The 11,588-nt window shown below is 43.8% G+C and overlaps 1 protein-coding gene across 1 annotated transcript; it reads right to left on the bottom strand.

Moving 5' to 3' along the window:
• Positions 1-2,953: 2,953 nt before the first annotated feature.
• Positions 2,954-9,762, bottom strand: LOC119449885 (40S ribosomal protein S16). Its single transcript, XM_037713165.2, has 6 exons — positions 9,641-9,762; positions 9,510-9,555; positions 9,089-9,190; positions 7,955-8,051; positions 4,171-4,218; positions 2,954-3,135 (listed from the first exon to the last, which is right to left on the bottom strand). Exons 1-6 carry the CDS (start codon positions 9,646-9,648, stop codon positions 2,990-2,992), a joined length of 447 nt encoding a protein of 148 aa, XP_037569093.1. The 5' UTR covers positions 9,649-9,762; the 3' UTR covers positions 2,954-2,989.
• Positions 9,763-11,588: the final 1,826 nt, after the last annotated feature.

Genomic DNA, 11,588 nt, shown 5'->3' with positions numbered 1-11,588 from the left:
CGGTTGGATTTTAAAAAAAATATTTGCTTTCAAGTTGTGGGTGCGGCTCTTACGCGGATTTATACGGGAAGAATCTTTTCGTGTAATTGTCGTATACTCCGCTTCGACTTTCCGGCTATGAAGGGAGGATTCCCATGACTCTTGGTTCCCATGTAGACCGTTTAGCGCTGGGCAAGCCCAGAGCATGTGATTTAGGGTCGCTATGCCTTCACAGTTTTTGCATTTCGAAGAGTGCACCTCAGGATGCCATTTATGTAGGATATACGGGTTTGGGAAGGTACCCGTCTGCAGTTTTCGCCAGATTACTTCTTCCTTCTTTGTGAGAGATCTATGGGGGGGAGGAAAAGTTCTCCTGCCCATTCTATAGTGTTGTAGAATTTCTCTGTAAGTGGTTAAGTCTCGCTTTTTGGACAGGGAGTAGTATGCCTGCGCTGGGGCCCGGTGTGTAAGTCCTCGGGCGACCTCGTTGGCGATCTCGTTCCCTGTGAGTCCACTATGAGCGGGCGCCCATATTATTCTAATTAGGTCATTGGGTACGTTCTCCTTGCCTGCTTGCAGAATTTTGGCGGCCTCTTTGGACACCTTACCAGTGTCATAGGCTTTGATTGCAGTTTTAGAATCGGTGATGATGGGAAGAATCTTTTTCGTGTAATTGTCATATACTTCGCTTTCGCCTTTCCGGCAAAACTGCAGCCTCGTTTTTTTTTTTTTTTTTTTTTTTTCTGAGTCCTAGTAGAATCTCTGCTGCGCATGAATGCTATTGATTCTGATTTCGAGTGAATCCGGCTTGGCCTCACTTCGGTTACGAAGTTATTTATATATATTTATGGTCGCTGCCTGGACGTTGCGATGTTTCCATCCCCAATAAATGTTGTAAATTATAAGTTTTCTTTTCATGAGTCACTAGCATTACCTACTGGAAAGAGAAGCAATGCTGAGACACGTATGATTCACGTGCATTTTACACACCGTTGATAAAAGACTCTGCCGAAGAGGTCACTGAAGTCTGCAGGTCTTTTTCAGTGTCAAAAAAGCGCGCAAGGCAATTTGTAGCGAGTTGAACACAGCAATATATTCGTTCTCTAGACATAGGCTATCCATATCATTAGAAATAATTGTTAGTTGGCTACCTCTTTCTCTTTAACAAAGTTTGACCTGTGCACACATTGAAATATAATGTGTCTGTGCATGGTGTTCGCACTGGAAATTAAAATAACATGAAGTGAAAAAAATACGGATGAGGGAGCCGCCGTTGGTGCTTCTAATGCGCAATTGTTTTCCTATTGCCAATATTTTCCGAAATAAAGCGAAATTATGAATAAAAGCCGGCACGTGAGCGTCAAGAATGATGCAGTTAGCGTTTAGCCACAATGTAGAGGCAACTCAAAAGAAACTATAAACGGCTTAGGTAACAGGACTCTGGTAGTGACACTTTTTAAGAGTGGAGGGGGGGGGGGCTGTTCCCTGCTGTTGTGAACTATTGTCTAATTTACAACATGAAATTTGTGTCACACACGATGTGAAATCCAAAAACTAAGAATATTTGAAAAAGTCATTTTTGTGCAAACATTCCTAAACTTGTCACCTTCAGAAAACTCTGATATGCGCTGCCCTTGTCCCGTCACTTTTTCCATCATTATTCATTTCTGTTCTGGAACTGTTACAGGATGACCTTCAGTGCTTTTGTCAATTGCTTCTTTACCTGTCCCTCGTCCAGAAAGCATCAAGTTCTTGTTTCAGGCTTGGAATTTAATCACCGAGAGCAAGATCCATTGCCCCATTTTGTGTTAGGAACTGCCACTATAGGTAGATGTGTGTGCTCCTGCCCTCACAGCAGTTTCCAGTGTTTTCAAGATTTCGTAGATATACATATAAAGAGGAAAACAATCGCTGAAGGTCAGGAGCCTGCAGTCCGGAAAAAAGCAGGAAGTGAATTCAATCTTGTGGAGAGTATGTTAGGGTAATACAGTTTGCAAATATATCAAGAAATGTACAAATTTGAAGACAATTCTTTCCATTTAAGGGTATGTGCCTTTAAAGGCCGCATGCACTGGTAATTTTTGGAAACAGTAGAATATGCAACATCATAATATGATCTCGGAATGCCCCACAGAGAACATTTAATGGACATCTTGTGGATGTCGTTTTTTTGTCTCATTTGGGAGGATTTGTATGGGACATCCCACACCTCCTAAGCAGGACATCTAAAGGACGTTTGTGTTGTCTGGGTGGTTTATTTCATGAAGAAACACACCGGAAGTAGATGCTCGCACAGAAAATACCCACGCGCAGATTATGAAAAACAAAAAAGAGCAGAAAACAATGACAGATTGTTGAACATCAAATAACACCGCTGTGACACAGCCACTTTTAATCACAATCGAGCCCAATCGAAAGTGTCGACTGCAATTGGCTCCCTCCCACAGCTTGCACAAAGGAGCCAATTTCACCCAGAGATTCAATCACTATCGTAGGTGCACTATGCTAGACCCTTATTACGCCGATGTTTCGCCTATCCAAAGCTAAACGCGCAGATGCGCCGGTGGGACAACCGTTATTTGAGACGCCAGCATGCTGTGGCCTAGGTTGCCTAGGCTATGGTAGACCGTTGCCAAGAACGCCGACGCTGTGCTGTGATGACGTTGCTGGAAATGCTCTCATCTCGGCGACTGCTCAGACGACAGGGCGCGGAGCTCTCGAAGATAGAGGAGAGCGATCGAAAAAAAACCAGCCGAACGCAAGCGCACCCTCTATCAACTAGCCAAAGACAAAGCCGCTCGCGAGAGCGGTCTAGAGCGCTCCGAAACAGCCAGCCGAAGATGCCATTAGTATTATTCTGAATTGCTTTGAATGTATTACCAGGACTGTCATCCCTGTTATTTTTCAAGACAGCTTTCGAAGTTCCAGTGGCAAGCTTTAAGACGGTGTGTTGCTCAAACAGAAACTACATGTACCAAGGAAGGCAAAGGGTTTATTGTGCTTTGCTGATTTAACGGTAGGACTTCTGGTATCTGGCACGGGCACCAGGTCCGCCAAACTTCTTGGGCTCGCAGCGCCTTGGGTCAGCCACAAGCAATGTGCGGTCGTACTGGATCAAGGTGTCCTTGATTTCCTTCTTGGACTGCTCGTCCACATCTGCAGAGAAAGAAACGAGCATGTTAGTGCTGTCAACAGGGCAGAGAAACAAGGGCCATGCACCAAAAAGCTAAGGGGGGCATGCAAATATTTGATGTTTCAAAAACGCACCAACTATTCTACACCAAATAGAACTTTGAGCTATTTACACAATAAATCGGTGACGGTCGTAGAATTTTCCTCACTCAATGACAGGATGTTTGTGTCATCACAAATGCTGCACAAGTGTTTCTGCCTTCTACATACTGAACTGAATTAAAATCTGCGATATTACGTGCCAAAACCACTATTTGATCCTGTGGTATGCCATTGTGAGGGACTATTAATATTGACCACCGGGGGATCTTTAACAAGCCACAATGCGCAGGACACAGGCATTTTTGCATTTTGCCCCCATCAAAATGCTGCTGCCGCGGCTAGGATTTGATCCCACGACCTTGTGCGTAGCAGCCCAACACCACAGCCGTTAAGCTACCGTGGCGGGTCCTTTACATGCGCTACTAGAGAAGCCTAACACACAATTACAGTAAAAGCTTATTTTGATTATTAAAACACAAGAAACACTAGCGTCCAACAAAGTACAAGTCACCATGATCATCTTCACTCAGAAAGAAATCATGGAAACAGTTTTCCCTCACTTTACTACTGTGTGCATGCAACACAGCAAGCAAGTTGTTTTGTTCTGATAGGTTGCATGGTGCAACAGATACTACAGAACCTGTCAGCAAAGAGCATGGACAGCTCTTCGATCACAGTCACTGTTCTCGTACTAAACTAGCTAATTGCACTGTTGAAAACCAACAAAAGATGACAGCCTGTCAAAACCTTACGACGATCACGCACAACCTGTTGGGCAATAAGACCTGAGAAATGACTTCCATCTTTTGAACTAAGCTTTCACTGTTTTCCAAGAATAAAATAGGTATGTGCTAAAATCTGGAAACTGCAATTTACCTGTCAATCATAACTACTCCTTACAATGAACAAGGATATCAAAGTGCTAGAAATATTTAATAAAACTAAATGCGAGCTTACACTTCTGGTAGTATGCAACGAGGGCCTTGGAAATGGCTTGCCGGATGGCTGAAAGGAACAGAGGCATTGAGGATGTCAGCAATGCAGGTTTTTAAGCATAATACATGACAATCCAAGGCAGATGAGACAGTGTGCACGCACGTGTGTGAACACACACAATACATCACCCCCCCCCCCCCCATGTGAAAAACACAAACGTAACACAAAACAAAGCTAGCAGCGATTTTATGTATTAAGAGTAGCCAACCACAAATTTTATGGAAGCTTCCGTAATAACTACAATATGCTCGCAGCACATTTGTCAGTTCCACTAATGAAAGTGGCATTAATCAGTCCAAGTTCACTATTGGACTTGGACACCATAATATTGGCACCCCATGAACTGCGCCAAGCACCATGGACAGTTACTGCAGGTGTGCAGCGCTAATAAACCAGGCGCCATACGCAATATTGCGCGATCGAGCACAGTACTAAATTGATGTTTTTCAAGCTGTACGTTTACCTCTGAAAGACAACACAATCAGTGTATGCATCAACAAAACAGACCGAATGTTTCAGCTGCCCTCACTGTCTGTGCCGGAATGATGCAGTGCAAAAATAATGACCGGAGGTCTGCCTTTCCACAGCCACTTTCTGGCGTGCTCATTTGCACACCCCAGTAAATGCCTGCTTCAGAACACAGGCTCGGCTTACCAACTGCGAGAGGAAAATGTACAACTACTGAGCATTTAAGGGGGCAAGCGGGGATCACCATCGCGAAAATCACACAAAAGAAAAACAATTGATTTTAGGAAACCACTTGTTTCGGCATCTGCAATGCCTAATCTACACTGTATCAAAGCGATTTCACTAAAAATGCACTCTAAGGGCCAGAAAAGATTATTTGGTCAGCACAGATGGTGAGAAATAAGCTCAAAATCGTGCCAGAACACAAGTTCATGTAGTTTCCTCTAGTCTTTCTTGCCACTGAGCACAGCCGTCTTGGTACCGTCCGAAAGCTTGTTCTGCTTTTGTTCCCAAGTTTATAGCCTGCGATAACATATAGGAAAAGCAGAAATGCCAAAAGCCACGGGCCGCTGACAAGTTCGTGATGCATGTGGCCCTCCTATTGGCATGCCGAGAGGTGCCTTACAATTGGGTGTTGCTACAGCAATGTGCGCCAACAGGTGCTCGCGTCCTAGGTCTGCTTCGGAAACATAGCTCATCCACTGTTCCTTTGTTGATTACACCAGATCACATGGTTATTTCAAGCGTTGAATTGACATTTTGTAAAAGGACAGATCAAAGCGCAATCCTCCTCTGCTTATAACGGTGAAAAGAGGAGGCAGTTATTTTAAGGCTTAGAATGGCCAGTGATATCGCGCCAGACCGACCGAACAAGCCGTCAGCGCGTCATGCAATTCCATACCATCAATCAATCAAAAATCTTTATTTGTCGCAAAAAATATACACGCACTGGGATTAGTATATATAGAAGGAGGTCCCATAGCACAAGACTGAAAGGGGACCTCCTGTCAGAAAATTAAATGTTGGTAAGTACAACCATGTTTGTAATAATGCAACAGCAAAGCAAGCGATTGACCTTGGTAGTGGCGCGGAAGCAGTTTTACTTCGGAGACCAGAAACTCCTATAAGATGCCCAGATGCCTGTCCCCAAGCCTCTCCATGCATTTGTGGGTTCGTGTTCATACGCAGTCTAGATCCTATTTCAATACTATGTGCACCTAATGTCAACATCAGCAGAGCAAGTGCACTCGTCGCTCTTAAGGCAAACGTGAAATAGTGTCATGAAACGGTGCAGCAGGACCACAGAGCGTGACGTCAGTTTTGTGGCGCGGGTGCCATTCCTCACATATGAAAATAATGCTTTGAAGTAGCTACCAGAGATCGCGAAGCTTTGCCAAACCGATACCACGCTATTTAGGCTGCCTGGAGACACTTTTCGTGCTTGCAAAAACATTATGCAACCATCTCATTGCGTCTCGCATCCTTCAATATAGCGACTACCTCGGGGGCTCCCGTGTCGAACGATCGTACGGGCTCCTGCTCATATGGGCCTCGAAGGCAACGAAATGGCAGACGCCTCTGCCCGCGCGCTCACTCTCCGGGCAACGCCTTCAGACCCTTCTGAAATGGATCCCGTACCCAATCCGGCCCTCACCTTTTCGAGAAATTACTCAATTATACCAATTCGGCCACGCAATTTATCCAAAGCCCTGCAAGGGCCTTACAAAGGCAGAGGAATGCACACTACTCCGCCTTTACACCATAACACTGCTGTGCCCGGCAGTTTTAAAACACTTTGATTCCTGCCTGTACAGGAAAATGCCCGCACTGTGCGGAGAAGTCTTCGGACATCTTCCACATGGGGTGGGCATGCCAATCAACCCCGAACCTCACCCCAAAACCAAACCCCACTCGGGAGGACTGGGAGGCAGCCCTGCTCGGCTGCTCGACCTGGCGAGCCAGAAGGCCCTGGTCGACCGAGCACAAGCTGCGGCGGTCGCCAATGGGCTCTCATAATGAGGAGCCCACCCTAGTGAGTGTGAGCGTTAGCCCCCTCCGGGCCACCTCAAGCTTCCTCCATGTATTTTAAATAAAGTTTTTCAGACAGACATCCAGCCTGGTGCCCTTGCACCTCAGTAGGGCTGCACAAAACCATCTGTGGTGAATTACAAGGATGCCAAAACCCTGCCAAATGAGAAACAGATGCCCAAAGGTTCACCCACTGACAAGAACCAAGTATTATAGTCATGGTATATTTTTGTGTGAGCCACCTGCTACCACAACTTTGCGGCCCATTTTATCTAAAGAGTTGTTTGTGTCAGCCACCTTGCTTGCAGAAAGCATAGCATGATAACAGCTGGGCAGATTTTTATCCTGTTTGTTTTATTGGAATCCACAAGATGTGCTTGAGGGCAAGACAGTCTCAAATTTATAATTTAGGCTTTCTCTTTATTGTTTCAATACCACATTGTGTGGCACTATAGGGCAGTGTGTATATGATGTTGAATAGAAAAACTGTAGAGTATAAAAGAGTATGGCACTGTATTGTCCTGAACAGCACATCTGTGTAAGTAATAAAAGTGAATCAACCACTCTAGCTTATTTCACTGCCATGATTGGCTTTTTACAAGCCCCCCCCCGCCCCATGGCCAATATGTAATTTCATATAAAACAAAAATCTGTTAAAAGTCAATTGAAATGTTACATTTAGGCTTCCAAAGTCATTTTCACGCATATACCATATTTAAGCATTCTGCACCAAAAAATAATGAAGCTAGTCTCGATCCCCTCATCACCCCTTAAGGCAAGCAGACAAAGATTAGTGAATCTCAATGGCAACCACTGTGGCAAATGATACCATGACATCGTTTATCTTGTTGCAGTCACAGCAGCCCAGTTGAAACACAACAGGAACCCTCGATATCCCTAGTATCCAGGCTGCAACTTCCTTGTAATGGTTATCCACACCAAGTAGCCGTGCTCGATGCGGAGGTGCCTGTTATGGATGGAGCGCTATCCATTTAAAATCTTTAAAGCTACATGTACCCCTTTTTGTCACCTTGGCACATCCATCATGGGAGATTGGTCAAGCATGGTCACATTCCAATATCGCACATGAAGTGCCAGCACATACCTAGCGACCAAAGTTGACTCCCCTGCCAGAAATATACAAACCACCAAGTACGAGGAAGAGCCAAAGAAAGCCATCACTTTAAAGATGGCACAGCAGCAATGGCTAAGACATTTCAATGGACCTCTGCTAAATGACATGACTCACCGTAGATCTGGGCCACGTTACCACCACCCTTGACACGGATCCTAATGTCGACGCCAGCGAAGCGCTCCTTGCCCAGCAGCAGGATGGGCTCAAGCAGCTGCACACAGGTAAAGCATGGCTCACTTTACAACCCCATCTTCATACAACACAGCCTATTTACAACAATTTGTTGTCGACAGCAGCCGGGTGGCAAACCCAACATAACAAATGGAAAAGAAAGAGGCCTCGAAGAAATGCGCTACACAACTAGAGCCATCTCAGACTACACATATGAGCAGAGATAAATGAGTTGACACACGCCATGTAGTACAGCTGAAGCAAGGGATGCAAGAGGATCAGATGGTTTGTTTGCATGCTGTGTGCTGAAGTGACTGTCCTTAGGTCAATTATACCAAGTTAGGTAATAAAGTAGATAAGAAGCCAGAAGAAAAGGAGGATAATGCCGAACATCTTGGCGGACAACAACAAATATCTGTGCCAACCAAAGAACAGCTCTGTGGCAGAGGTTGGCAATTATCACTAATTAAAATTTCCCTAAGTAAAAAAATTCTTGCCATTTTCCATCACACTTTAAATGAAGTTTCTTAAGATTATTGATCGTGAGAAACTTGATGCGAGAACTAGTCTTATACAATACAGTCACAAATTATAATGGCCGTTCAATAAATGTGCCGAAGTTGCTTAATTTTATTCAAAGGTGCTGTCAACCCATTGACACAAACTCTAGAACCATCCTTTGTGCATTTCCTAGTGAGTCTTTGCGATTCAGGGAAAATTAAATTGATTCAGCGTAGTCATGATTTTTTTTCCCTAAAAAAGATTTAAATACCAGTTCAAACCACATTCACAAGGTAATTGTTGGCTGCAAGCATTATGAGAAACTGTTCCTTCACTATTGCTAATGGAGCATGTCAAGCATAATAGCATTTTTATGCTATGCAACATTCTGTTAACGGCGAGGTATGTTACAAAAAACAAGTTCATTCTCAAAACAGAAAAATCGGTCGGCTGTTGGTTGCAACAACAACGCTCGAAAAGCCCCGTATTTTCAGACATGCAAAACACGATCGATCGACGTCACTATACGGACATTGCAACACAGGACCCAAAAAGTCTATCCCAAGGCGCGCTTACCTTGTAACGCAACGTCAATGGCTCGATGTTCTCCAGCGGCCGGCCGTTCACTTTGAGCAGTCCATTGCCGCGCTTGCAGTAAGCCACAGCAGTGGCAGTTTTCTGAAAACATGCGTAACGTTGTAAGCGGCATCATGACAGCAGCAGTTGAACACCATCTATATGCTCTCAGCTGTCACAGCACGCGGCTCGGTAACGCCGGCATCCACGTGTAGTGTACCAAGCCGGGTTACTAACCCGCCTAAGATTGGGAGCGTCAAGCCACGACGCTCACTGGTCTAAAAAAAGATTTTTCAGAATAGAGCCAGAACTTATTCCGCGGCGAAATTACCCTTAAATATTACGAGGCGTGTGAAATCATTGGGAACAATCTGGTGAGAACTTTTGCGAGCGAGATTTGGTGTTAGGCCTATACTCTCACCTTCCTGCCGAAGACTTGAACCGATTGTATAGCTTCTTTCGCGGGCCTGCAAAAACATTAGGTAGTGAGAAGCTGCTTACAAACAATAAGAACGTACGCGCAGACATGCAGAAGTTGGCAAATTTACTTACGCTGCCATTTTTGTGAGCAAGCAGACCCAAACGTGGTCTGTGGCTGTAAAGCACGAAAGAGAAAGGAAGGCAGCAGACTCTCGTTGCGATCTCGTGGCTTCTCGACTTGTATCCAATCAGCAAGCGAATCCGATATCATAGCTGCAGCCAGCCAACATTAGCCAACACGAATCGTACAGCCGTCGGCTGCATTTCATGCGATCGTTTCAGAGAATGTTTCAGAGAAATTTACAAAACTGCTGCTCTCAACCCATACATATCGCAGAGCGGGTTGTTCAAATAAAGAAACTAGACTCCCTGCAATCGCCGCAACCACACAGAGCCGCATCGGCCGATTTCTTGCTTTCGTTATTTTGTGGTCTAACTAGAGCAACTAACTAGAAGAATGGTGTGCAAAAATTACCATGCAACTAATAACCCTTTGGTAATAAGTGAATATTGCCATTGAGATAACTGCAAAACGCTCACGAAGCCATCAAATGTGTGTTTGAAGATAACGGCAGCCAGCCTCATGTAGATGCAAACATGGTTCAACGAGTAATCCTGGGCCTGGTTAACATCAAACGGCGATGGCTGCGTTGCTTGCTGAGGAGGAAAAAAAAAAAAAAAAAAAGAAAAGCAACGAAACGAAAAGAACAAGTTGGAAACCAATGTTGAGGTCTGTTGCTCCGTAATATTTATTTTACTTATTTCTTTTTTTTTTTAATTCACGGTTCTCTTACTATTGCTTTTTTTCCTCTAAAAAGAATGTTATTGTCCAAGTTCCAAATTGTTAATTCCCTTGTTTTTATCTGCTTAATTTAACCACCCAATTCATGGCAATTGTCCCCCACTATGGGTATGTGCGACAACCACTCAGGTCAACAACTACTTCTGCACATTGAAATCCATGCATTGAATGTTTCTTCCCTAAAAATAAGTTCATCAGCTGCTTGTGTTCATTGAGGTACAACAGCTAAAAATAATTTTACTTTTTAAGTCGGCATAGAAATCATTAAAGGCAAAGGCCGTTTAAATTTTCTGGCTGCCGCACTTGGTGGTACCAGATTAATGGCACTCGTGCAATATTAAGACTCAACAATTAAGACTCTGACAACTATATGCTAGCACGTAGTACTCACAAACTATGCAATGTGTTGATGCCACAGGAACACCATTCCTGAATTGCATGTTCTTCCTCCTCTGATCAAGTCTCTGTACAAGCAATTTAAAGTTTAGGAGAAAGCTTTACATCGGGAGCTCCTATCCAAATATATATTGGAATGGAGTTTTTCTAGGCATCCACTGCACCAAATTTGACTAGGTTTATTGCATTTAAAAGAATTCGTTAAGATCAAGTAACTGTAGGAAGCAATTTCTTATTTAAGCCATCATTTTAGTAAAACAAAGTTGCTGTAATTTGCAAATAGAAGAGAAAAAGCTCAAGTAGTTTGTTTTTAGTTCTGTAACTCAGTAATAAATAATGGCACCAAAATTCCGTAAACTACATCTGTGAAGACATCTAAACAATACTGATTATACAGTGCTCTCTAATTTACCACTAATTTCAGAGTATAGAAAATATAGAGAAGTGTACCTCATCCATAAGTTCAAGACATGGCAACCAATAGGCATGAACATTTCAAAGAGAACTTCAGAATCAATTCGCTATGCTTAACTTCAAAGCATATGCAACAGCACTTAGTTATTTTTTATCGAGCTGCTTAGTTTTTTTTTTCTTTTTCATTGTTCGATTGTCAATAATATCGAGACCTCTCTTTGCTTTCACTCATTCCTTTCCTCCTTTTATTTATATATTTACCCCCCCTCTCGTTTTTTTTTTTTTTTTTTTTGCCACGAGCACCATTTTTCTGCCGCTACTTTTATTCTCTCTGACAGACACGACAGTTCACTGACCTCCAGCAGAGCAGATACCACCCCCCCCCCCCCTCCCCGTCATGTCCGGGCC

This window comes from Dermacentor silvarum, chromosome 4, assembly GCF_013339745.2.
Source record: "Dermacentor silvarum isolate Dsil-2018 chromosome 4, BIME_Dsil_1.4, whole genome shotgun sequence".
NCBI classification, from domain to species: Eukaryota; Metazoa; Arthropoda; class Arachnida; order Ixodida; family Ixodidae; genus Dermacentor; species Dermacentor silvarum.
The sequence above is the reverse complement of the archived record's forward strand: the minus strand, read 5'-3'. Positions and strand labels throughout refer to the sequence as shown.

What these genes read in the sequence shown, in the direction of transcription:
- LOC119449885 (XM_037713165.2), bottom strand. An exon ending in TTCAAGTCTTCGGCAGGAAG is followed by an intron (nt 9,191 to 9,509) that starts GTGAGAGTATAG and finishes GCATGTTTTCAG; the next exon opens with AAAACTGCCACTGCTGTGGC. An exon ending in CATTGACGTTGCGTTACAAG is followed by an intron (nt 8,052 to 9,088) that starts GTAAGCGCGCCT and finishes ACCTGTGTGCAG; the next exon opens with CTGCTTGAGCCCATCCTGCT.